Genomic DNA, 25,351 nt, shown 5'->3' with positions numbered 1-25,351 from the left:
AGGGCTCTGGACCTTGCTTCCTCCCCCGCCACCCCTTCTGTCTTCATTTTCCTCCCTCCCCAGCTGAGGTTCCCTGGTCCATCATTCAAGCACTCTTCTGCCAGCATCCGCAGCGCTCTTGGCCGCCCATCTCATGGTCCCACCCGGCTGGCAGCTCCCCAGCCCTGGAGGAAGCCCAGCAGCCTCCAGCCTCGAGGCGCCCTCCCCCACCTCCGCTGCCGGGAGCAGAGCCGGGGAAGCCAGTGTTGGGTGGATTTTCCCTGCTGCCAGACATGCACACTTACCAGTTCAGCTGGCCTGGCCTGTCCCTGCCCAGCTGGCCACTCGCTCTCCCTACTCAGCACCCTGCAGCTCCCCACCGAGGGTGGGAAGACCACCTCCCCATCTTAAACACCGTTCATCGCCTGCCCCCAGCCTTCTCTCTGGGTAGATGGCCCACCTCTTCCTCCACAGAGACAGTAGAAGCCAGTCCACCTCCCAGCACTGTGTCTGTGCCCCCCAACCCTGTTCCAATGGCAGAGGTACCCTCCTCTTCTCTTGGGTCCTTCTGCCGATGTCCTGAGTCCCCTCACCCCACTCCCTGAACCCTGAGGGCCACTCATCTGCACTCCTGTCTGTGCAGCCCCTTCCCTTCCAGATTCTTCCCAACAGCATCTAAACAAGTTCAGATCTCTCACACCATTAAAAACCCATCTTGTGCGGCCTGCACTTTTACATTCCCTCTGTGTTCTCTCACCTCCTGCATCCTGAGCCTCCAGTCCGCTTCCAGCCATCCCATCACTTCACCAAAGGCCCCGGCTAAGGTCACCGCTGACCTTCATGTGGCCAGGGTCTCCAGACCTAATAGGAGCCACATCCATCTTACCTCCTTCCAGCAGTCTCCTTCCTCTCATGGTGTCTCTTTGATTTAACTCCTACCTCCCCGGCTGCTCCTCCTCTTCCTCCTCCACACCACCTCTGTAACCGCCTCCACCCTGGCTCATCCCAGGAGTAAGGAGTGTTGCAGAAAGGGGTGAAGGCTTCCACAGGGGCCTGTCCAGGGGACCTCCCCAGGCCAGGGACTCACCACTGGCTTCCCTGAGGAGGTGGCTGTTTGGCTGAAGGGAAGGGCATTTGAAAGAAGAATTGGGGGAAGGCAGGGGGAACCATACATGTGGAGGTGGAGCACGGAGCCCCTGGCTCTGTGACCCTCTGGGAAGGAGGCAGATACCCTAGAGATGTCCAGAGGGATGTTACCGGAAAGGAGAGTGCCATCCCCAGGTGATGGACGCGTCAGCTAGATACCCCATCCTGGGTGTGGGGGCTTGAGGGAACCATGCCAATGCTGCCCACAGACAGAGCTGGCCCAGCTGGGGCGGAGGTTGGGACCACCACAGAGGTCATCTTAGCTCCAGACTTCAGAATCTCTTAGTCGCCTTCGGAGCTGCCCCAAGATGGCTGGAACTGGTTTCTGCAGGAGGCAGTGAGTTCCTTGTCATTGCAGGTGTGCAAGCAGAAGCTGGGCAAGGTCTCCTCTGCCCTCCTGTGTGAGAGACAGTGTCCAGTGCTTTTGTAGATCCCAGCCAGCCTTGAGCCAACACACATGACCAGTATTCAGCTCTGGGCCAGGCGCAGTGCCAGGAGGGAGGGAGACTTATGGATGCAATAGGATGGGTACCAGTGGTGGTGCAGATAGCTTCTGGAGAGGCCTGTGGGCAGCTGCCACAAATGGAACCAGGGGCTTCAGCATTGAGAGGACTCGAGGGTCAGATGGGGTTCGAGAGGCCACTCAGAGTGGGTGGCCAGAGTGGAGGCAGCTGCCTCATGTGTGGTAGACAGGCCCTGAGTGAGAGAGGTCCCTCTGAAGTAGACTGTCATCAGTCATGTGGTTTTGAGATGATTCAGCTCAATTTCATGGTGATAACATGTAATACATCACTGTACCAAGGGCTCCTTCCAGACTCAGCCATTCACTTGCTGTCTGACATGGGGTGGGGCCTCTGTTGGGTTTTCTGAGCTTCAGAGGAGACTTTGATCTGGGCCATCCCATATGGCGTCCTATGAGAGACTAGGCCCCAGAAGGGAAGCTGGGAGAGGATGGCTTGTGGAGAAGTGAGTTGGTCTCTGGGGATTCCCAGGTGGGCCCCAAAGGCCTTGTCCTTAGATGAGTGAGCCTCCCTGGAGGGGCCGTCCCCAGTGTGTAGCACCTGCCTGAAGCCCAGGTACCCATTGGCAGAGCCCGGGCACGGTGACCTGCACCATCTGGGGGAGGTGAGGTCTCATATTCTACTGTGCCAGGGGCCTCAGTGCCACCAGCCTGGAGTGGGCAGCTGGAAAGAAGCTTTGTCCTGGGACAATGGCCTCAAGTACCCAGTGGGCCTGTCAGCACACCTGCCACTCTCCCCAGGTCACATTTTCCAAACCTTGGGCTCTGCTGGGTCACAGCAGGTATCAGGTGTCCTTAGGCCTCCCTATTCTGGCCCCCCAGCCTTCACTGTCCACAACCACCGTTTCTGAGTTGATAGCAGGGTCTCTGTAGGCTGGGGCGCTAGGCCTGCTGTGGTTTCTGGGTCCTGGGCTCGACCCGGCTCCAGCCCTGAGGGAGAGCCAGCACTGACACTGTTCTCCTGAGCCTGAGGGAGAGTATGCAGGCGCCCTTTGATGCTCAGGAGTCTCAGGTCTCAGGTTGGGTCAGGGAGGACCCAACTGGACCTCAGGAGAGGGGCAGGATTTTAATAAGGAGAAGGTCAGGGCGTCACTGGCTCTGCTGGGGGCTGTACTTCAGTCATACTAATTGCAGAGGGGAAACTGAGGCTTGACAGGTAATGTGCTGAAGCCACAGCTTGATATCTCTGTTCACTTTCCACCTGGGCAGTGCTCTGTAGGACCCAGATGTGACTGAGCACAGGTATGGTTACTAGCAGCTTCTGCTGGGAGCTGTAGATGGGCCGACTGGCCGGGTAGTCATCATGGCCTATCCAGCGCCAAGCCTGGCCCCCGGGGCCAAATGATGAGACCATGGGAGCAAGCCATCATGCTCCAGCAGGTGGCGCCAAAGGGAACAGCAGAGGGACAGGACTTGGCTAGGGGCTGAGACGACTTCTTGGAGGAAGTGGCTTTCTAAACCCCATCCCAAGACTTCTTTCGACCCAAGCTGACTCTTTTTTTTTTTTTTTTTTAATTTATTTATTTATTTATTAATTTATTTTTGGCTGTGTTGGGTCTTCGTTTCTGTGCGAGGGCTTTCTCCAGTTGCGGCGAGCAGGGGCCACTCTTCATCGCAGTGCGTGGGCCTCTCACTGTCGCAGCCTCTCCCGTTGCGGAGCACAGGCTCCAGAGACGCAGGCTCAGTAGTTGTGGCTCACGGGCTTAGTTGCTCCGCGGCATGTGGGATCTTCCCAGACCAGGGCTCGAACCCGTGTCCCCTGCATTGGCAGGCAGACTCCCAACCACTGCGCCACCAGGGAAGCCCCCAACCTGACTCTTGAAGGCACAGGGTGAGGGAGGGCCTCAGGGCAGAGCAATACAGACTGCCCTACTCCCACCCCAAGAGGGCCTCTTTGGCCTGGCGGGCAGACGCCTGTCCACTCCCCAACTGTCTTCCTCTGGAGGGAGATGCTGACCAGCTGGAAACTCACACTCTCCTATTAAGGCCAAATGAAGGGAGGACTGGTGGAGTGGCTTTCTGGGGGCAGGGAGGCAGCAGCTCAAGCCAGACGAGGAGGAGGATTTCCCTGCCTGCTGAAGGCCTTCACCTTGGGGGAAAAGCAGACAGCTGGGCCGGCATCATCTCTGCCATGCCCTGCCTCCTTTCATCCCAGGAAAGGAGATTCTGGCTCTCATTGGGCAGGGGAGAGAAACAGGGGCTACTGCCATAGTAACCTTGCAGTTGACCCGGGGGAGGGAGCCGCTGGGCCTGGCATAGGGTCATCCAAAGCTGGCCTAGCCTGGATTAGAAGAGGGCCTTGGAAGGGGCTGGGGAGCTTTACTTGGCTTAGCATTTCCCTTGGTGCCCAGCCAGGACTTCTAGCAGGAGAGTCTGGGGGCAGCCAGGGGGTGCTATCACCAGCCCTCACATCTGCTGTCAGGGCTGAAAAGTGAGTCATAGCCATCCTGTTCCACATCACTGGAGGGACAGCAGCAAAGCCAGACAGTGGAGTCTTCCCACAGGGCTCACCTCCGAGCCGGGTCAGGACCCTGACGATTGCCAAGGCACCTTCCTTGGGCCCTGACACCAGCCCCGTCCCCAACATAAATGAATACCCTGTGGTGCAAGGAGCGGAGAGGTTTAGAGAAAGGAAACTGACTTGTGGAGATTCCTCTGAGAAGGCAAGGCTAGATGGGGAGTGTAGAGTCAAGGCATGGGAACCTGGACGTGGGTGGAGGTGCATGGACACTGACCAAGAGACACGGTGCTCCTCTGCTTTATGATGTGACAGGGCCTGGGGCCTGCAGCCTCTGTGTCTCATATCCTCTGACAGTGGGGCTGGTGATGCTGGTGGTTGTGGGATCAGTTGGATAGAACAGCTCGAAGAGGTACAGCATTCTCCCCGTCCCTGCCCAAAGTCTGGTGAGAGCGTGAACGAGCATCTTCGGGTTCGGGGGTAGGGACTTTGTGGCTGTCTCAGGGAACACGATGGCTAGAGTGGGGCTGGATGGGACACAGGTGGAGTGTTGCGGGAGATGATGTATGGTGGGTCCTGCGGTGCGTGAGATTCTGGAGGCATCAGGGGCAAGAGGGATGTGCTGTCCAGGTTAGGGACAGTGCAGGCTGGGGCTGGAGACCAAGGCACAAAGCTCTGGCGGGATCTCTCTGAGGTCCCTCGACTCTGCCAGCTCTGTCAGGTGGGGGCAAAAGGCTGGCCGTTCGGGCCCCTCGGCTCGTGGCTGTGAACGGGCCCTGCCTGAAGCCCTCAGTTTGAGAAGGCAGGCCTGTCTCTTCTCAGCACACATCCTGTGGCTGACCCAGTCAGATTGGGGGCTGAGAGAGGGCAGCTGCCTGGCCCCAGGCCCGAGAGAGCAGAGGTCATAGCAGGGCACTGGGCTGGGTGGGAGTTGGGGGAGTGTGTAGCAAGCAGGGGGGTGGGGGTCAGGCGGGGACAGGAGCTGTGGTTTCTTCCTCCTGCCGCCTTCCTGGCAGGCCCTGTGGGAGTTCCCCCAGTAGCCAGCCCTCTGAGCTGAGGCCTAGGCCACCACCTCCTTACTTTTCTTCCCTTGGAATTGGGGGCCACTTCCTACCTTGGACAGCCTCAAGATACTGTCACAGGACAGCTGTTGGCCCACCCAACAGCCAGGGTGTGCTCAGTGCCCAATTCAGGGCAGCAGCCTCCAGCCCAGCTCCCACCCTTCAGTGGGAGCCCCACTCTGGCCTTGGAGCTGAACCCCCAGGCCTCATCCAGCTGCCTCATGCCCTGAGATCATCACTGGTGACAAGCTGGAGGAATGTTGTGGCTCCTGCAGCCTGACTGGGGCCCTCTCGCCCTCTTCACCCTATTGCTCACACAGGTGACTACACAGAACTCTTGGCCACAGCCCCTTTGTGGCATTGTCTCAAAGGGTGGAGGCAGAGCTTGCCCGTTGCCAAGTCTGAGCTGGGTAGCCCCACCCCTCCCCAGCTCTCCAGCCCCCCCTGCTGCCCGTGCACTGTGCAGAGCGGGCCTTCTGTGCCGGAGGGGACTGACCTGAGCCCAGGCTCCTTCCAGGTCTCTGGGTCTCCTCCAGGCCATCCTGGTGGCTCCTCAGGCCCTAAAGGAGGAGGCAGTGCCCTGTCTTTGGAGCGGGCTGCACAGGGCAGCTGTCTGCCTGCTTGTCTCAGCCTGACTGACCAGGGGCCTTACTCCAGGGACCCTCCCTCTGAGTCTTCTCTGGTTTTCCCTAGAGAAGCTTCTCCCCACTCCACTCCTCAGCCTCTCCTCCTCTTGCCATCTCCCCCTCTGTCCCCACCAGCAGCCAGAGTGCCTGTGGTACTCCTTGCTTATATCCTGCTCATGGGTCCCTCGTGCTCAAAACGAAGTCAGAACCCTCAGCCGGGCCCACAGGACCCACCTCTAGGCTCCAGGCTGCTGGCAGCACTGCACTGGTTCCCTTCCTTCTGCCAACCCTGACCGTGCTCAGTTCCTTGAGGCGTCCACCACTCAGCGATTGCTTCCAGGCCTTTGCACACACTGTTCCCTCTTCCCAGAACATGCTTTCATCTCCCAGTTCTTTCATCCCCCAGGCTGGCCCGTGCGCCTCACCTCCGTGCACGTGCTTCCCGTGTCCTGCCAGAACACTGTTCACACCTGGGGGGTAGTTACTACCTGCTTCCTGATCACTCGTGGGGCATGAGTTCTCCCCCCCCCCCAGGGAGGGGCCATGTCTGTCCTGTGCTTCTGGTGCCGGAGGAGGGGCGCACGGGCCCTTGGACAGGGAGAGGAGCCTGAGGTGGTGCTTGCCGTTGAGGGGCTGGTGGCCTGCGCCGGGTGGGGGCAGGGGCGTGGTGCTGTGCCAGGACTTCAAGGGCTGCTGCCCTGCTGTGTGCCTCCCGCAGTTACAGCTACATGATTGACAACGTAATCCTGCTCATCACGGGCACACTGCACCAGCGCTCTATCGCCGAGCTTGTGCCCAAGTGCCACCCACTAGGCAGCTTTGAGCAGATGGAGGCCGTGAACATCGCGCAGACGCCCGCCGAGCTCTACAATGCCATTCTGGTGGACACGCCCTTGGGTGAGCTACCCTGGCGGAGGAGGGAGGTGGCAGGCAGTGGCATCAGTGTCAGTGCCGCCGTGTGGGGTTTTCGGACCCCCGGGGGCGGTCCTGAGCCAGAAAGCGAGGTCCGCCCACTGCTGCTTACCTTTCTCTTCCCTTCCACTTCGCTTTCCATTCTCTCCTCCTCACCCTGCCTTTTGCTCCCTTCCTGTTGCTTTTGCTGGGCCAGGCTGACTAGCCCCAGGGCCTGACTCAGACCATCTCACTTTGTGAATCTGTCTGATTTCTCCGAATGCAGAGGAGGGCTGAGCTCACGGAGAGTGGAGAGAGGGTTTCGGGTCCCTTGGAGTCTTGGGAGCTCTGACAGACCGTGGCCGTAAGCTGGGCTGGAGTGGCTTGCTGCCTGTGAGGCAGAGGAGGGAAGCAAAGAGCTTCACTTACCTCCACAAAGCAGGTCCCAGGGGCCAAGTCAGGCAGTGTCCGGCAGGATGCAGAGTTCATGTCAGAGGCCAAGGAAGGAAGGGGAACTGGGAGCTTCCTGCAGGGCCCCGCCTAGGCAGCACTGGCTCCTGCCTGCCTTGGAGGGAGGCTGGGGAGAAGGCACTAAGGCTGTCACCAGCTAGTGCCCTCACAGCCAGAGTCCTAGTCCCCAGGGCACCACCTCCAGGAAGCCGCCAGGGTTGAACAACTGGGCCCTAAGCTGCACTTGGTCCTGCACTAAGAGGCCTAAGCCCTACTTGCTGGCCTTATCTGTACAAGATCTTAACTCTCACAATAACTCTGAGCTAGTTCTGGGCTGTTGGTGGTTTCTTCAGTTTCTCCATCTTTAAAGAAGAAACAGACCAGTGAGTCCGTGGGTCCCTGGGGATCGAGGGGCTCTATCCTGCTTTGGCCTCTAATTCCCAGCCCTCCAGTGGCCCCATGGGTCACTGCTCCATGCTCACCCAGCTGTCATGCTCATTCCTTGTTCTAAGGAGAAGGACGGTTTTCCAAATGTGGGCCCCAGGCTCTCCTGGGAGATGCAGAGAAGTGGGCGTCAGGCCCAGAATCCACAGCTGCCCCTCGAGAAGGGAGGATGTCACAGCCTCTTATGCAAGCCTTTCTTTGGCATGATCTGAGCTTGGGTCTGCCCCAGAGGCGATTAGATCATGTTATGGCTGGCCGCCTCCTTTATAAATCAGTTTTAGGAGCAAGAAGGCAGGAGAAGCTCAGGTCAGTACACATGGCCTGGAGTATTGCTTCGGCCACTTCTAAGGCAATAGTCCAGACCAGGCTGAGTGCCCCCCAATTACCAGCCAGATGGGCCTTGTGGCAGGGGTCCTCTGTGCCCTGCAGGGGCAGTTGAACATCAGCACGATTCTTGTTTCGGCCGAGTCCACTCGCCCGCCCCTCATACCCACGTCTTTCCTCCCCAGCGGCTTTTTTCCAGGACTGCATCTCAGAGCAGGACCTTGATGAGATGAACATCGAGATCATCCGAAACACGCTCTACAAGGTAGTGCCCCTGGGCCCAGTGGTGGTGAAGTAGGTGGGCGGGGCCATGGGCACGGTGGGCTGATGATTTATGTGGGGTGCTGGGACAGGACACAGCTGCTCCAGGCTCCTCTCCCAGGGGCTTATCTGCTCACTCTCTGGCTCCCGTGACTGGTGCAAGACTTCATGAAACAGGTTCTCCATCCCTTGGGCCCAGATCAAATCAGCAGGAGCGGCTGGTGCTCCGCAGCTTGGCCTGTCAGAGCGGGCTCCTGAATGGCCACTCCCCCTGCATCCAGGAGGGTTACTGGCCACCACCCAGGCCATAGCTCTCAGACTCACCCCACCTGGACTGTCACCAGCAAGGACAGGCACCTGAGCACGGTGTGGGGAGCAACCCAGCCAGGCATAGCCAGGTCCCTGTGTCCCCAGGTTCCCAGGTCTAGAACCAGTGCCGTGGCCCATCATCTTCAACCCCACCCACTTTCTGCTTCCCACCAGGCTGTGGGACAAGCTGGTGACCCCTGGAAATAGAGTGGGCTTGGGATTCCTGGGTCAGCCCTGCCCTGGCCCAAAGAGGTTAGGAGCAGGGCTGAGAGCCAAGGAAGGGGGCCGACCAGGGACCAGTGAGGGCTTTTTGGGGCAGACTGGGCCCTGGCCATGGTGAGGACCTCTGAAGCCAGGACCTCTGATGGGTCAGTAGTGGGCAGGCCCTGAAGGGGGCCTGAAGATAGCACTGGCCAACAGCCCTGCTGACCTAACCCTGAGAACATCTGTCTCTTGGATCTTCATGGTGAGGCTCTTCTCCTGTCCTAGTTGGAGCTAGGTGGCCAACACAGTGGCAGCCTGAGCGCAGGCCCTCCAGTCTCCCTGCGGGGGTCTGGGCCAGGGTGCAGGGAGGGTCTGGAGGTAGGTGAAGAGCTTACCTGGAGGTTGTAGTAGTGTAGGCAGAGGGACAGCACATGCAGAAGCAAGTGTGGAACACGGGCCAAGCGGCAAGCAGTTTGCTGTGGAAGTGCAGGTTCCAGATGGACAGGGGGAGACAGGTCTGGAAAAAAAGGCAGGCACAGGATCAAGTCACCCAGGGTCTTGAATGCCAGGCCAGAAGTTTGAATTTTATCCTGTGGGCAGGGTCAGCCAATGAAGGTTTCCAACAGGGCAGAGTATCACCAGAATGTGAGGACAGACTAGAGGGGACAAGACGAGAGGTAGGAAGATTATTGGCTTCTTTACTCCTCGGGACTGCCCTAGGAGCTAGGTAGGCATCAGTATCCCCGTTTGTAAGATGAGGAAACTGAGGGCTTAGAGAAGGAGAGTGGGTTGCCTGAAGCCACTTGCTGAGCCGTGCTGCCAGTGTCTAGCTTGTCTGCAAAGCGAGTGCTCTCATTTGCCTGCCAGTAGGGAGAGAAAGAGGGAGATGGGGAGGGCGGGGTGAGGGGGGCCATGGGGGGCGGGCAGGCAGTGAGAGCCGGCTCAGGTGTGCCAGTGCTCACGCTGCCCGCGGCCCCCGCCCGCCCCCACGGTGCTGTTGCCCGCCCAGCTGGCCCACTGCCGGCTTCCTTGCCCTGAGGCAGGGTGAGGGGTGCGGCTGTCCCCCCAGCCTCACCCACACCGTCACCGGGCCTGACTGGTTCTAGCTGGAGTCACTGGCGAGGGCTGCCCGGGCACCAGCTTGTAAACACCGACCCAATGATGCAGGCGCCGTGCCAGGACCGCCTGTCAGGCGATGTCCCAGCCCAGTGGCCACAGATGGGAGATTAGGCGGACCCCCAGTAGCGGGTGGGAACTGTAGGCAGCTGGTGCAGCAGACGTGGGCTGGCAGACTCCAGGGGGCAGGACGGGGGTGGGAAGGTGACCTTGGTACCTGGGACTCTGGGGTCTTGCCAGTTTCTTCAGCTCCTGAGCCTCCTGAAGAGAGTCTGGGCCTATGCCACCTGTCTCCACCACCCTGGGGTCAGCGTCTCCAGGATCAGTCCAGCTCGGCAAAGGCTGGTGGCTTCCCCCACGGATAGGAACTGCAGGCCCCACTGGGGCAGGCCTGGAGATTTGGACACACCCAGCTTGGCTGGCCACGGGGAAAGGGGTGGCTGGGGACAGTCCCAGAGGGACTAAACAGTGCCACTAATCCATGGTAGGATTGGCAGCTACCACGCGAGCCCTCTGCTATGCTGGGGTCCACTCTCCCTTTCCAGGCTTCTTTCCCCCTGACCTGTTCTAGACTTTTGTTTCCTGTGACCCCAGTGGTCACCTCAGGCCTTCCCCTGAGCCCAGCTTGCCCAGTGCTGCTGGCCAGGCTCAGCCTGGGCTCGTGGACTCCTGGGTGTCATCTCACCTCCTCTCTTGGGTCAGTAGAACCTGTGGCCCACATCAGCAGGTGGTGGGTGGAATGTTCTCTGCTCCTTAGAGGGCAGACCTCGGCACAGAAAGCTTTCCCTGCCTCCCAGCTCTCACCCCCCAGCTCAGAAGAATAGTCTCCAGCCTGTAGAGCTGGAGTTCTTGTGGCCATGCCACCAAGTGGGACCCCAGAGCACCTGAGTAGAGGGAGCTCCCCAGGGGGCCATGAGACTGTCCCCCTTTCCTTGACATGGAGAGGTTCAGGGAAGGAAGCCTGCCTGGGCCTAGCTAGTTTCAGGAGTTAGTCGTGGGAGGGACCTGAGGCCTGGGCTGACCTGGCTTCTCCTCATGCCCAGCAGATCCAATTTGCCTGGGCAGGAAGTGCTTGTTCCCACCGGCAGCCTGTGTGTCTAGCCATCACATCGCAGGGCTGACATCTGTGCCGGCAATAACCATCCCTCAGGAGGAGCTGGGCTGACAGTACAGTTTGGTTCCTGCTGCGTGATGCCTGGGAACTACCTAGGGGATGGGAAGAGGGAGGAGGTGCTCTTTAAGGTGGGGTGCTGAGAGGGGCCAAGGCACCCAGTCCAGACCATCCCCGTGAACTCTCAGAGGTCACCATCCTTCACTGGCCCATCGACACGTGGTTTTCTGAGGAGAGAGGGGAGGAGGGGAGATTTGGGGGAAGGGCAGGCAGAGCAGCAGGGGGAAGACAGAGCCCTTCTCTGAGCCTGGCACTCCGTGGGATGAGGGTGTGAAGGGCACCGCACCATGAAGCAGACAGTGGGCCAGAAATTGTTCTGTCACTACTGGGTGGGGAGAGGCAGCAGGCTACTGCTCCTCGGCTGATAAACAGTCGGAAATCTGTGGCTGTTTCAGGGGCTCTGACACGGGGGCTGCCCTGGCCACGGATATGATGTTTGGATTCACCATGAAAGGGGTCAGGGAGGGAAGGAGGGAACTGTGAGGAGGAGGCCTGGCAGACCCCCTCAAGTCTCCCTGCCTGGGCTGAGGAAGCCCCATGCTCTGCACAGGCCTACCTGGAGTCCTTCTACAAGTTCTGCACCCTGCTGGGTGGGACCACAGCCGATGCCATGTGTCCCATCCTGGAGGTGAGTGCCTGCCCACCCTCCCGCCTGCTGGTCCCCCATCCCTGGCCTGGGGGAAGCCCTGCCAACTGACTGGCTGCTGCCTCCCTCCCCGTCCCTCTCTCCTCGCCTGTGCACCGGCCCCACAGTTTGAAGCAGACCGCCGCGCCTTCATCATCACCATCAACTCCTTCGGCACAGAGCTTTCCAAGGAGGACCGTGCCAAGCTCTTTCCGCACTGCGGACGGCTCTACCCTGAGGGCCTGGCCCAGCTGGCTCGGGCTGACGACTACGAGCAGGTCAAGAACGTGGCCGACTACTACCCGGTGAGTGCCCTGGCTATTGAACGGTGGGTGGGCATGTTGGCACCCACGTCCCCACCCCATACCCAACAGCACCCTCATGCTCATGCTTCCCCCTGCTCCCCTGGGCCAGGAGTACAAGCTGCTCTTCGAGGGTGCGGGCAGCAACCCTGGAGACAAGACCCTGGAGGACCGATTCTTCGAGCACGAGGTGAGTGCTGGCCCTGCCCATCCTAGGGAGGGGTTGGTGGCTTAGGCCTGACTCTGGTCATGGCCACCTGCACACCACTCCTGCCTGTGTCTGCAGGTGAAACTGAACAAGTTGGCCTTCCTGAACCAGTTCCACTTTGGTGTTTTCTACGCCTTTGTGAAGCTCAAGGAGCAGGAGTGTCGCAACATTGTGTGGATTGCGGAGTGCATCGCCCAGCGCCACCGGGCCAAGATTGACAACTACATCCCCATCTTCTAGCACCGTGGCCCAAGGCTCCCCACAAGTGTGTGTGTGCGCCTGTGTGTCTGCGTGTGCTGTGACAAAGCTCACGGCTCACCTACGTGCCCTGGGGGGTAGCACACTGTCCTAGTGGCTGCCCAGCTTCCCTGACCCTCTCTGAGACTGCTCTTGGGCCTGAAAAGGGGCTGGGCACCTGCTCCCCCCACCAAGGATGGACCAAGCCCCCCAACTCCAGAGCAAGGAGGCCCCCTCAGCCCTATGTTTACAGCCGCTGACGTGTCTGAGAAGCATGTGGTCACTTTTGTGTTCCTCCCTAACCTGAGAACCCCTGGGGGCAGTGTGAACCTCCTCTTCCCTCAGGGGGTCCCCCAGAGCCATGGCGCAGGGGCAGGATAGAGCGTGCGTGTCCTTGGGGAATAGGGGAAGTAGCTCTGCCCCTCTGAGACAATAAAAACTGCCCTCTCTAAGCCCAGCTGTCTTCTGTCTCCTTTGGGCCCTAGTCCCTCTCCCAGATCCCCAACTCCGCTCAGGCCCCACCCTCGCTGAGCCCACCCTCACCTAAGCCTTCTACCTTCCTTCCTCGGGTGGCAGCCCTAGGCTGGCCCTGACACTGTGCAGCCAGATTCCTCAGGGTGGGGAAAGTCAGTGGAGGATTAGCCCCTTCCTCTGCTGGAGGCTCTGACAGGCCTGTGGCACTGGCTCCTGACTCTAGAGGGCGCCCAGGCCTCCCTCTTTGCTTCATTGAGCCCCAGAACTCCCTGGGCTGGGGTCATTACCCCCATTTCACTATGAGGAAACCTATGGATAAATGATCTGCCCAAGGTTGTTGAAGGGGGTTGGGTGTAAACCAGAGTCTGTGCCCAAAGCCTCGGCCCCCAGGCGGTGCCCAGTCTGTTTCACAGCTACAGCCTGTCACCTAGGCGAACATAGCATCTCCCCCATTCTAGGAGAAATAAAAATTTGTCTTTATTCAAAAAGTGGCAATCAGGCAAGTAGAATATGCAGCCTCCCTGTGGCTTGGGGGGCTTGGGGTGGGTGGTCAGGGCCCTAATTCTTGAGCCAGTCAAGAAACAGTGGGATTCACCCTTCAAATCGCAGCACTGAGGCACTGGTGCCAAGAAATAATCCTGAGGGGGGTCCCCAACCTTCCCAGTCACTCCTTAGTTTGCAGAGGCACTGTCTGCAGGATCCTGTCAAAGGCTACAGCTGAGTCTTGCACTAAACTCCCCATCCAGCTGGGTTCTCCAAGGTGCATGGTGGAGCCTTGTGCCCAGGAGGGTCTGTTTGGGCTCATGAAGCAGGAGAGGCCCGGAGGTTCACTGGGAAGCCTTAGCCTCACCAGGCCTGGCCTGTGACATTGGCAGTGGGTGGGTTTGGGGTCCTTTAGGCCAGGCTTTGGGGCAGACCTGTGGGTCAGAATGCCCAGGGGAGGACCAAGGGCATAAGGGATCTCCTCTGCTGGAGCAGTTCTATGCACATACTGCTCACTGGGCAGTGGGGGAAGGGCCCGGTTTAGGGCCTGGGTCCTGGGCTACATCCCGGGCAGAGGTAAGGCCGGGCTGGCCAGGCCGCAGTGCTCTTGGCACATAGGGACTGATGAAGAAGGACTGCAGGAAACGGCGCCGCAGGCCCTCAGGCAGGTAGTAGTGGATGAAGTACATGAGCCCCAGGCCGTGGCCTGGGTAATAGCGGCGGCGTGGTTGAGCCGCCAGCAGCGCATCGGTGATGGCATCTACAACCGGGCTGAGGTCTGGCAGTGCTTGGCTCAGACAATGCAGGAACTGCCCGTTCAAGTGCTCGATGTAGTCCTCACCGTAGGCCTGCAGCAGCTCTCGGGGCAGGTTGGCCAGCAGCTGCCGCTTGCGCTCTTCCCACTGGTCCATGTCTTTCACTGCCTCTGGGGAATGAGTGGCAAGGTCAGAGTGGGGTCTGTTAGGGAAGCCAAAGCCAGACCCAGGTCTCTCTAACTCACAACCTGAGACCCGCCCCCAGCCAAAGCCACGCCCATGCCTCAGACCCAACCCCACTCTAGACAAGACCACACCCACCCCACCTTCCCCCTCTCCCCCAGTACACCACACAGGCCCCAGCCCCAAATCCCTGAACCTCACCTGTCTTGAAGCAGGCAGGCTGGATGACGCTGACCTTGACACCCCAGGGCAGAAGTTCACAACTGAACGTGTCCATGAGCAACGCGACAGCCGCTTTGGAGGTCCCATAGGCAGCCAAGCACGGAAATGGCATGTCTCCTGGGGATGGATTGGGAGTGGGCAGCTCAGCCTGGGCCAGGGGCTCCAGCATCTCTCCCCACCCTGCAGGGGCACCTTTTCTGCTCTGGTGTGGGAGGACCCTCACCTGCCGGGCTGCTCACAGTCACGATGCGACCGCTCGAATGGCGCAGCAGTGGCAAGAGGCCCTTGGTCATCTCGAGTGTACCGAAGAAGTTCACCTCCATGCAGCTGCGGAATGTGGACACTGGAGACAGCTCCGCATCTGCCACGAGGATGTTCTGACCCGCATTGTTGACCAAGCCCCACAGACCTGAAGGCATGGAGCCAGGAGGGAAGCTGAGGATCAGCTCGGCAGCAGACCTCCGATCCCTGCCCCCTCACACCTGCCCAGCCACGCCCTTTCCTGGCGGAGCTGAGCCTACTGACCAGTGCTGGCGGTGTGGGCCTTGGTGAACTCCAGCACGCGGCTAATGTCCGCTGGCTTGGTCAGGTCCATCTGTAGCAGCTTTAAACGAGGAGAACAGCAGGCACGCAGCTCTAGGGCACCAGGGCTATTCAAATCCAACACGGTGGCCAGCACTGTGAAGCCCAGCACGTCCAGCTTCTTGGCCGTCGCCTTGCCAAAACCAGAGTCACAGCCTGGCCAGGGAAGGACAGCCAGTGAACTCCCACTGTGGCCCAGTCCGGCCTGAGACAACCCCAGGGTCACCACGGTCTGGATGGGATCCAGGCCTCTGACACCCAATGTACCAGCAGTCAGCAGCCCTCCCTTCTTTTCCTAAACCCATCTCTGGCAGGCTTTGACCCTCTGGCTGAGCACCTGAGTACCAACTCTTTCACAATTGTCATCTCCCTGACGACTCATAGCTACCCCATCAAACGTGGCTTATGATCCCCACTTTACAGATGAGGAAACTGAGTCCTAGTAATGCTAAGTTGCTTCCCAAAGTCACTCAGCCAGCATATAGTAAGGTCAGGACTCTACTGCAGGTCAGCCAGTCCCAGCTGAGACCCAGTCCCAGCTCTGATGTCCTTCTGTCTGGTCGATATCAGGCCTCAGCTCGCATGCACAGTATTACTGCACAGACTCCCTTCCTTTCTCACTGCCTTTGCCCAGGCGTCTTCCTCTTACCTGGACACTGAAGCAGCCCCCTTTTGTAGTGCTGTCCCATCTTGCCCCCTTGAATCCATTCTCTACCGAAGCAGCCAGAGGGATCCTTCCAAAAATGACAATATCCCTCTGCTGCCGAAAACCTCTCCAAGGTTCCCCACAGCCCTTAGGATGAAGCCGAAGTCCTCTATTCCCATCATCCAGACCCTGTACAACCTGAGATCCACCTTCCTTTCCAGCCTCAACACCCTCTACTATTATTCCTGGCTCTAGGCAAGTTGGAGGCCCATCTGCACTTCACCCCTGACCACCACCCTTGGAATTCCAATCAGTGGCAACACTGGAGCATTCTCTGAGCCCCAGACCGCTTGCCCCCAGGACAGGGGCACAATGGATGAAGATAAGAACAGATCTGCGTTAGAATCCCTTCCCACGCCCACCAAGTGTGACCTGAGGTCAGTTACCACTCTTGGAGGCCTAATTTCTGTCTTTGGTATGTAGAGAGATGAACCACCAGGTAGAGCCAGCAAGTGGGTCTGACAAACCCCTGCTTCCTTGATTGTTCCCATTCCAATCCGGCTCCACGGGTGGCCAACCAGGGCTGGGAGCAGTGAGGGAGGAGGCTCTCTGGAGCCTGCCCCCATGGTGGTCTTGCTGAGCAGAAGCTGCAAAGTGGTTCTGCACAACCAGTTCCCCCCATTTCAGCCCTGTCCCCTCTGTTAAGGCAGAGAACAAAGCTAGGCAGGGGGCTGCAAGCTGGGTTTTGTGTGGCTGGGGACCCACCAGCCAGCGCCAGCTGAGGAGTATTTCCTGGGCAAGTCTGGCTGGGGGAGGGGAGTGAGCGCCCTTGTGTGTGTGTGTGTGTGTGCGTGTGCGTGTGTGTGTGTGCGTCCCCACTTGCCTAAGCTCCCTTCCAGAGCAGACAGGCCCTTCACAGGGAAACTGAGACCTTCCAGAACGTCAGCTCTGCAGTCCCAACACAGTCACCCAAGCCTTTCACACCCTCTTGCTCACCTGCACACACATTTGGATACCTGCGCATAACTCCAACCTACGTGCAGTGAGCCGTGAACAACAATGGGCTCACTCCCATGAGACCCCAGCAGTACACAGCTGTGCACACAAGGCACCCAGCCACTCAACCCAAACCCTGACCCCAGGGCTGAGCTCCCCAAGTAGCCTTGGCCAGTGGTTCTCAGGAGCATTCTCAGGGAGGGGTGGGTGGCAGCTCTGGCAGCCTCAAGACACAGCGTTCCTAGCAGGTGAGGCAGGGCCTGGTCACCTACTTGTCTTGCAGTCAGTGGTGAGAGAGGAAACCCCAGAGTTTGGGGGCATTGGGAAGCTTGGAGGCCTACTCTTGATGCTTACATGGAGTGGGCTGGGCAGTCTTCTTCCCCTCCTCCCTCACGGGGCTTTGCAACCAGAGCTGAGGGAAGCCCAAGTCACAAAAGGCATCCCTCCTCTCACCTCACTCCCAGGCTCGAGGCTAGGAGATTGTAACAGCGGCAGCACAAAGGCCTGGGATGAGATCCCAGGAAAGACTGCCTGGGTCACTAGTATCTGCAGATGGCCTGGGTCCTGTTGAGATAACTCATTAATTAGCGGGCAGGAGGGGAGCTGCCTCATCCCTGGGGGAAGAAGCTCCCTGCTTGATACCAGTATATCTGTCATCTCTCCTTCCTTAAACCACTAAAACTGGGGTCCCTTGAAACTTCACACTCCACCCTGAACTAAGGTCTCTCCCATCCAGCCTGAGCCCTGCTCCGTCTCCACCATCTTAACTGAAGCCCAAACCCTCATGCCACCTTCACCCTGCCTCAGTACATTCTGGCTTCTTGCCAGGCATTCAAGGCCCCTTCCAAGGAAACAACCTCATATCCCACCACATCTCAGCAGCCAGACTGGTTACTGACTGTCCCCTGCCCAGGCCATGCTCATTCCTGCCTCAAGCTTCTATCCCACACCCTTTGTCTGATCCAAAACACCTTCCACACTCCACCTATCTCCACCCATCCTCTGAGGCCCAGCTCAAGGATGGCCTCCTCTGGGAAGTTCTTCCAGCTCCATCTGATCATGCAGGGCCGCCTGCTAGACTGAGGTCTCTGAGAAGCCAGTCAGCCAGTGGCTGCCCCCAGCCCAGGCCCATTGCAAGGGCAGAGCCCTGGGCGCCTGTCCAAAGCCATGGGGGTTAGGGGACAGACCAGGCTGCCCCTCCCCCATACAATGGAGCCAGTGCCCACTGGCCTTTGTCCCCCTCCCCACTTCAGGCTGGGCCTCAGCTCCTCCTTCCCTCCTTCTGATGACAGATTTATTCCTTGCTCCACACAAAGAGAGCTCAGCCAGGTGGCCAGAGGCACCTGAGCCCAGCTTTCCAAGACCTCACCTCCTTCCTGGGCACAGAGAACCAGGAGGAATGGTGGTGGCGTGCTGGGTGCAGACTCTGGACAGCTACTTCAGCAATTTAGGTTTGGGTGGTGGGATCTGAGAGGCAGCTGAATGCCCAGCTGTCCCTCATGATGACCTCAAGCTTTTCTGGACTCCAAGGAGCCCAGCCAATTGTGGGTCCCAACTCTTTATCTAAGCCTATTCCTCTAATCCCAGGGAAGAGGAGATGGGACCTCCCATGTGGGGATGTTAGGCAGAGTTCAAAGGGTGACCATCCTCTGAAGTCCCTCAGAGCAGTGTCCTCTGTCTGAAGACTGCTCTCTTGGACAGGGACATAGCATAAACCCCAAACTCCAGAAGGCTTCTTCTTTCTTAGCTACAAGTTTCCCCTGCGCACCTGCCCGCTCCCTGCCTCATTTTCCCTCCAACACTCCCCGAAGCCACAGGTAGTTAACCCGGACTTGGGGAGGTGCCTTGCTCTTCCTACTTGGCTGGTTCCCTGCACCCAGGGGAGAGGGACTCCTCCACTCCTGGACTAGGGGTCCCGCCTTGCCTTGGCATGTCCACGGGGAGCCCTCTGAGTGTCCGGTCCCGCCCTCGAACCTGGAATCCCCGCGCTCCGCGCCCCGCGCACTCACCGGTGATGAGCACCGCGCGAGTCGCCACGGGCAGGCGCTGCGGGCGCGCCAGGCGGGACAACACGATCCAGCCGGTGGCGGCCAACACGGCAAGTGCGGCCAGCGGGGGCAGCAGGCGCTGGCACAGCCAGTCGAGCGCGGCCAGCAGCGCCAGCGCCGCCAGCAGCGGGCGGCCCAGACGCAGGTCCGCGCGCAGCAGCTGCAGCAGCGCACGGGCCGCCACAAGCAGCCAGGCGCCGCCCGACGGCCAGGGCCAGCTCTCCATGGCGGCCGGGCCGGGCTGGGCCGGGGCGGGGCAGGGGCCGGGCTGGAGAGCAGGGATTGGGACTCGGGGCCGGGGCGCGGGGTGGTGCACAGCACCAGCCAGGGGCGGGAGGGATACTCGCTTTCTCTGTTAGCCCTCGGGCCGAGTTTATAAAGAGCCCCGGGGGCGGGGGCGAGGGCGGAGCGGAGGCGGGGAAGGGGCGGGGCTTTCCTTTACTTCTCTCCTCGCACCCCCTGCCCGGCAGGTGCCCCCACCTCTACCTCCCGCCCTCTGCCCCTCCCCCGAGGCCAGATCCGCTTTCGAAGAAGCCGGAACCGAGTCCCAAAGTTGCTGCTCGAGGAGCAGCAGCCTCGCCACCCGCCGCGTCCGGGAGAGGTCCGGTCGGTCTAGCCCTAGTGCCCCGCATCCGCTCACTCCTGCGCCCCGACACGCGCGCTCTGGGCGGCTGAGCCGCGGCTCCCAGGTGAGCACATCCACAGGTCACACTTGCTCGGGACGCCTGAGGACACGCGCAACCTCCATCCAAGTTCCCCACACTGCCAGCACCGCCGCGGTCGCCGGGCCTGCCGGAACACCGCGGGCAACCAGCTCGCCCTCACCAGGCAGCCGCGGCCAACGCCGGCACACGTAACGTACTCCGACGCCCTGCGCCGCTGCAGGTGCCTAGCACACAGGCCCTGACGTGCTCTCACACCTAAGCTGCCCGTGGCCACCGACCGATTTGGGGCAGGGGGCTGGGGGGAGGAGGGTGACCGACCGGGTTCGCGAGAGTCTCTGCCCCGCCTTCCCCCTTCCTTCCACTTTCCAGCCCCGGGGATGCAGCAACCCCACCTCCTCCTGCCACACAAGTGTATATGTGTGGGCGCGGGTGTGTGGAGGCGCGGTTCTGAGGAAGCATCTAGGCCTCCCATTAACTCCAGCCCACCCTCCAACCCCAGGAACTCCAAGAGCCAGGCCAATGGGGACACCTGGGGAGTCGTTGAGGGCAGCCTCTAGGACAGGGTGATCCCTGCCCTGCTCTTAGGATTCCCCAGGGTATAAAACAAGTGCATGTGGGTGCATTTCCCTGCCTGTGTGTATGAAGTTCTGTGTTGATGCGGGGCCCAATGGCCCCCTACCTTGCCCACCCCAGTGTCTGGCACCCTGTGCTTGGCATCCATGCCAGACTCTGCAGGCACTAGGAATTGGTGCCAGTACCTTGCTGCCAGGTCCTGTGGTGAGGTCAGTAGGTCAGCCCATGGCAGAGGGGTCCCTGCTTCTTATGGACCCTTGCCCAATGCTTCATCCATGCCCGCACTAGGTCCTCGGAGGTCATGGACCCCTCCCAATCCTGTTGCCCATTCTCTATCTTAGATGCTCAGCCTCTGTGCCAGGGCTTCAAGGCAATGCTTCCTCCAAAGCCTTCTCTGCCATACAGGCATGGCCCCCTGATGAGCCAGGGGAGTCTCAGGGATGGGCTGGGAGTCAGACCCACTTAAGGGGAAGGTGAAGGACCCATGTCCTTCCCAGAGCCACTTCTGTGCTTCCACCTATTTCTCCTCCTGTAAGTACAGATTACAAGCTAGCCCTGGCCCAGGGAGGCAGCACTTGCCTGGGGAGGGTGTGTGTGCCTGACTTTGGGTACATGACCTTGTGTGCCTGTGTATGCCTGTATTTGTGTACACTCGTGTCCGTGGGCTCCATAGCTTGTCCATACACAAATGACATGTCTCTCCCTGTGCCATAATCCTGTATGTGCGTGTAAGTACGTGTGTGTGTTGTGTGTGTTTTCAGTGACTCCCTTGGGTCCATTCTCTGGACACTCAGGGAAACATTCACTCTCTAAAACCTGCTGACTCCTGTTGTCCTGAATCTGTGTCCCAGTCTCAGAGGTGGACACAGCACCCTTGACCTGGCCTCCTGATCTGAGCTGTAGACCCTGGGTTGGTGGGACGCCCCCCTCCCAGCTCTAGTTATCCTACTGAGAGTCTGGCTGTGGTTTCTCCAGCTTCCGACCCTTAAGGGCTTCCCCCTGGGACTGCAGAGGGGATGTAGAGGAGAGGAAGAGGGGTCCCAGGCAGCTTTCAAGGTCAAGGCCACACAGGTAGTGCCAGTGCTTGCCAGAGCAGGAGTCAAAGGGTAGGGAGGTGGAAGTGGGAAAGCAAGGTGAAAACAGAGTCTGAGAAACAAGATCTTACGCTGTCCTGGGGAGGAAACATGAAGGATCCTGACTCATTGGGAAGCCCACGATGGGGAGAGAGACTTGCTGAGAGGGGATGTAGGGAATTGTCTTTGGTTGTGGAGTATAGGATGGCTAGGATGGGCTGGAGGTGTTGCCTGTTCAGCTTCTGGGACACTGTGCCACCTTAGACAGAAATATTAGTCTTGCATGGTTTGGGTCTCGTGGGACTGGATGATCTGTCACATTTTTATTTAACCCACCCCTCCAGAAATTCATCCTACTTCCTAGGCCAGGCGGCCAGGAGGCTAGGCGGTCAGGCCTCGTTCCCAGGATCTATGCGCCAGCCCCCTGTGACCTCCTCAGCAGCTGACCCCTTACCTCTCATCAGGTGGAGACATTCTGGAAGTAGAAAGAAGGTGGTTCAGGCAGTCATGACTGGGAGGGGCTGGCCCAGCCCTGTCTGAGGCCTGGTGCCAGGCTGTGCCTGCCCAAGGGCAGAGAACCAGCCTCTGCCAGAACCAAGAGTCTGGGCTGGCAGGGTCCTCTAGGGAAGAGAAGGGAAGGGGGTGGGGGCAGACGGCAGGAGCCCCAGCAGATAAGGCAGGACCTGGCAGGGGCAGAGGAATGAAGGGCAAGCGGAAGGAGCGGAGCCCCTGAGCCACCCCACCCCTAAGCCCTCAACCCATAGTTTTCCTTCGTCCTTAGTCTCACCCCTCGCCACCCCCTGAGTCAGAAACCTGGTGAGCCAAACCCCCCACCCCTTGTGCCCCAGGCTCCGGAGGGCCGTGAGGTGGCGGCGGGGGTGGGGTGGGGGGTGGCTGGCAAGCTGGCTCCGGTCTGTTCCCGCCGAGCCCAGCAGCTCACTGGCCCCATCTGCTGGCCTTTGGGGGAGGGCATGGCTCTGAAAGGGGTACAGGGAAGGTGACCGCTGGACCTGAGGATGGTAGGAACAGAAATCCAGGATGGGGCGTGCCAAGTGGCAGGCTCTAAGAGCTCATGTTCTGTTCCCTGACCACACCAGGTTTCTGGAGCCAAGCACTCACTTATCACCTCCTCATCCTTCCTCTGTGGTCAGGCTGTGGAAGCCTCACGCTCGGTCCCTCCCCCACCACGAGCTCATCTTCAGGTTCAGAGGCAGCAGAGTCCCAAGGAGGCCCTGCCTTGTATTCTGCTTACCCCCTGGCACCCCATCACTCCTCCCTCCTGGCACAATGGCAGAGGGGAGCCTCTTCCTGCCAATGGCCAATCTCTCCACCCAAGTTCCAGACCCCATCCCTCCCCGTCCTCACAGGGAGTACTTTTATTGAGTTTCTACTTCATGCCGGGCCCTGTGCTGGGCACTGTGGCTGTAATAACTAACCACTGGCTCCCTCCCAGCAGCATGCACGCTGGCTCGGCTCTGGCCTCTCCCTCTGGTAATCGCAATAAAGAACTTCTCTCACTCAATCCTATATCCCTTTCCCCAAGCATTGTTCTCATGCTCCCCCCCACCATTCTCAGCCGCATTTCTCAAAAACTGTCTATAGTCACCATCTCCACTCTCCTCTCCCCACTCTAGCTCTGAGTCAGCTCCCACTCCTGACCACGCCAGGGTCACCAATGAATGACATCCTAGTCCTCACATACCATGGATACACCTCTGCTTTCAGTTAACTCCTCAGTACCCCAGGCCCTTTCTCCCTTTGGCACCTGCAAAGCCACTGCTGCTGGGTTTCCTCCTACCTCTCTGGCTCTCCCTCTCAGCCTCCTTCACAAGCTTCTCTTCCCTGTGGGTGAACCTCTGGCTGTGGAAGCCTCATACTCAGTCCCTCCCCCACCATGAGCTCATCTTCCTACTCACATACTGGCGACTCCCACGCTTCTTTCCAGCCAAGGCCTTGCTCTTAACTCCAGGCCCACATGTCCAGCTGCCCCCAGATGCCTCCCGTGGACACCTATAGGCCCCTTACACTCAGCATGTCCAAAACTGGTCTCATCATCTTCCCTAGTTCTGGCAGCCGACCCCTCCTACCTCATCCTCAATCTTCATTCCATGCACTGGCCTCCAAACCTCTTGCTCTGTCCCAAGCCCTGTGTTGGGGTGCAGAAGCCTCACAATAGCCCTTTGTAGTGGGTATCATCATTACTATTTTACATTCAAGGAAACTGAGGCTTCCGGAGGCTAGGAAAGTTGTTCAAGGTCTCAAACTCAGGTTCACTTAAGTTTGAATCTTGGACCAGCCCCAAGATTCAAAATCAAGTGTACCAGAGCCCGAAGTCTGGCTCTGTTAATGCAGAGCTAAGTTTGCCACATGTGCCCTCTTAGACTTCATTCTGAGGGCAAAGGAGAGCTGGGAATGGTCTTGAGCAAATAAGGCCCCTGTCCCAGTTGGCCAGGAAATGGGTTTGGGGACAAGGAAAGAGGGGAGGCCGGGAGTCCTGTTGGTGCATCCCTACGAGGGACAGAAGCAAAGGTCTGTTTTGGATAAACAGCCCGAAGTGCTTGTGGACATATGAGGGCTGAGCCCAGAGGTAGCTGGGTGCCCATGGTCCCCAGCACATCACTCACGTGGCATAAGAGCCTGGGAGACTGCCAACTCACTGGGCATGAACTGAGTCCCCCATCCCTCTCCTCTAGGCTGTGCACCTGGAAGTCAGGCCCTTCGCTTACTGGGGAGAAGGGATGGGGAAATGCAGGAAGCCAGGAGTATCACTTGCATTTTCAAACCGTGTCCAGCACCCTTCTCTGAACTTCTTTTCTTTTGCTTCCAGGATTGAAGGCAGGTATTTGGGGATTAGGGCCCTCGAGTTTGGAAAACACTAAGAGAATTTGCTCTAAAGGGTTTTCTGGACCAGCCCCAGGGGAAAGGCAAGCCCCAGCTGAGAACACTTGCTGGGACAGCTTGGCTGCCTCCAGGTGAAACTGGTCTTCTTGGGTCCTGCAGTGAGGCTCTGAGTTATTCATAATCCTCTGCCACATTTACTATGTGCTTGCTGTGTGCCAGTCCTTGTGTTTGACTATCTTATACTTAATTTTATTTACTATCCTCACATTATCCCTATGAAGCAGGTACAACCATTCTATACATAAGAAAACAGACTCAGAGAGATTCAGTGACATGCCCTAGGTCACTCAGCCGTCCAGACACTCTGCTCCCAACCATCAGGCAGCACTGCCCCTTGGCCTTCAGCCTAGGAGGTTGGCATTATTCAGTGGGCAACACCCAGGTGAAAGACTATCAACCTTTTAAAATTTGCTTCTGGGAGTTTAGGGTTTTTGAGCATGAGCCACCCATTTTTCTTGCTTGGCCCTGTGATAAAACTTTTTCTGCTCCAAAAAATTTTTTTAAATAAAATAAAATAAAATAAAATTTGCTTCTGGATTAGAAACATGTCTCCCAATGGTAGAATTAAGGCAAGTTGTTAAAACTAATTCCAAAACTTGCTTCCTTACAACTTCCATCACCCTGATTCAGGCCTTTTCTTGGCAGAACAACTGCAAAAGATACAAAAATTAGTTGCTGTTGGCTGGCTGGTTTAATTTATTTGCATATACATAATTCAGTCCCACCCCTTGTGGCTAACACCCTCCTTGGGGAGCTGTGGCTGTTTTCTGATTGCTGGTGGGGAGGCCTGTGTGTGTTGTTTTTTCAAATAAACTGAAACCAGATGGAGGGGGTTTTGTTCACTGCCCTGCCTCCAATTTTCTCCAGCAAATTCCTTGAACAGCCAACCACCTATGAGTGGTGCCTATTCTCCTTGGAGGTCCCTCACCGCTGGTATGCAAATAGCAAGTGGGGCTGGGATTTCTAAAAGTGAAAACAAAGAGAGGAGAAAGAAGCTTCTTGGCACAAGGGCTTTCGGGCACATGGCAGGGTCATCTCCCTGTGGAGTCCTGATTTTAGGTCTGCACTTACAGTTTCTGTCCTCATCTCCTTCCCTCTCCCCTGAGTTGGGGATTGAGCTGGGCTTGAGTCAAAATCACCTGGACCAATCACTTGGTGAAAATATGGATTTCAGAGCTCACTCCACACCTCCTTTGCAGCGCTAACCACTGGCATGAGACTCCAACTCTCAGGATGGGTTGATCTTTGAGTTAGTGGAGAGGGTTGTCTTCTAGAAGGGGCCCAAGCCACTCTTGCTTTCATCCTGGGAAGACCAGTTGCTCAAGATGGTTATAGAAATATTTTTAACTGCCAGCCAGGTCTAAGGCTTTGTAATGCCCCTCGAGCACCTCATCAAGAGATTCCTTGTTCAGAGAGAT

At 58.4% G+C, this 25,351-nt stretch overlaps 3 protein-coding genes across 22 annotated transcripts in view; 2 read left to right on the top strand and 1 right to left on the bottom strand.

Moving 5' to 3' along the window:
* The window catches only part of ATP6V0D1 (ATPase H+ transporting V0 subunit d1), a 38,503-nt gene extending 25,719 nt beyond the window's left edge, over positions 1–12,784 (top strand). The window contains exons 3-8 of one of the 3 annotated variants that reach the window (XM_082439735.1): positions 6,509–6,687; positions 8,085–8,164; positions 11,494–11,588; positions 11,714–11,890; positions 12,000–12,077; positions 12,174–12,784. In XM_082439735.1, the coding sequence (XP_082295861.1) occupies positions 6,509–6,687; positions 8,085–8,164; positions 11,494–11,588; positions 11,714–11,890; positions 12,000–12,077; positions 12,174–12,177 (613 nt within the window). In that variant the 3' untranslated portion in view covers positions 12,178–12,784. The remainder of the gene's footprint in view (positions 1–6,508; positions 6,688–8,084; positions 8,165–11,493; positions 11,589–11,713; positions 11,891–11,999; positions 12,078–12,173) is intronic. The other 2 variants (XM_082439733.1, XM_082439734.1) reach the window with 2 other exon arrangements.
* On the bottom strand, positions 6,694–19,070 carry HSD11B2 (hydroxysteroid 11-beta dehydrogenase 2). 6 transcript variants are annotated; one of them, XR_014257195.1, is made up of 8 exons: positions 18,683–19,070; positions 14,975–15,187; positions 14,673–14,858; positions 14,429–14,566; positions 14,131–14,214; positions 9,069–9,190; positions 8,298–8,398; positions 6,983–7,072 (listed from the first exon to the last, which is right to left on the bottom strand). XR_014257195.1 is itself a non-coding variant. In XM_082439706.1 (7 exons), exons 1-7 carry the CDS (start codon positions 18,945–18,947, stop codon positions 6,932–6,934), a joined length of 1,149 nt encoding a protein of 382 aa, XP_082295832.1. In that variant the 5' UTR covers positions 18,948–19,070; the 3' UTR covers positions 6,694–6,931. The 6 variants fall into 6 exon arrangements, 5 of the variants coding, with proteins under 5 accessions (XP_082295832.1, XP_082295835.1, XP_082295833.1 ...); XM_082439706.1 differs by lacking the exon at positions 8,298–8,398 and having other exon boundaries at positions 6,694–7,072; XM_082439709.1 differs by lacking the exon at positions 6,983–7,072 and having other exon boundaries at positions 8,171–8,398.
* Positions 19,071–19,206: 136 nt separating this feature from the next.
* Positions 19,207–25,351, top strand: part of ZDHHC1 (zDHHC palmitoyltransferase 1) — a 32,244-nt gene continuing 26,099 nt past the window's right edge. For 12 of the 13 annotated variants that reach the window (XR_014257180.1, XR_014257181.1, XR_014257182.1 and 9 more), the window contains exon 1: positions 19,207–19,410. The gene's annotated coding sequence lies outside the window, so the exon portion shown is untranslated. The remainder of the gene's footprint in view (positions 19,411–25,351) is intronic. The other variant, XM_082439645.1, reaches the window with a different exon arrangement.

The sequence above is a fragment of the Balaenoptera physalus genome (genome assembly GCF_965194825.1).
Source record: "Balaenoptera physalus genome assembly, chromosome: 19".
Taxonomy (NCBI): Eukaryota; Metazoa; Chordata; class Mammalia; order Artiodactyla; family Balaenopteridae; genus Balaenoptera; species Balaenoptera physalus.
The sequence above is the reverse complement of the archived record's forward strand: the minus strand, read 5'-3'. Positions and strand labels throughout refer to the sequence as shown.

Bases quoted from the DNA above. Each gene is read 5' to 3' on its own strand.
- HSD11B2 (XM_082439705.1), bottom strand. From the start codon at position 18,947: ATGGAGAGCTGGCCCTGGCCGTCGGGCGGCGCCTGGCTGCTTGTGGCG. The intron at 15,188-18,682 runs GTGAGTGCGCGG...TTCCCTGGCCAG, and splicing joins TCGCGCGGTGCTCATCACCG to GCTGTGACTCTGGTTTTGGC. The intron at 14,567-14,672 runs GTGAGGGTCCTC...ATCCATCCCCAG, and splicing joins GACTGTGAGCAGCCCGGCAG to GAGACATGCCATTTCCGTGC.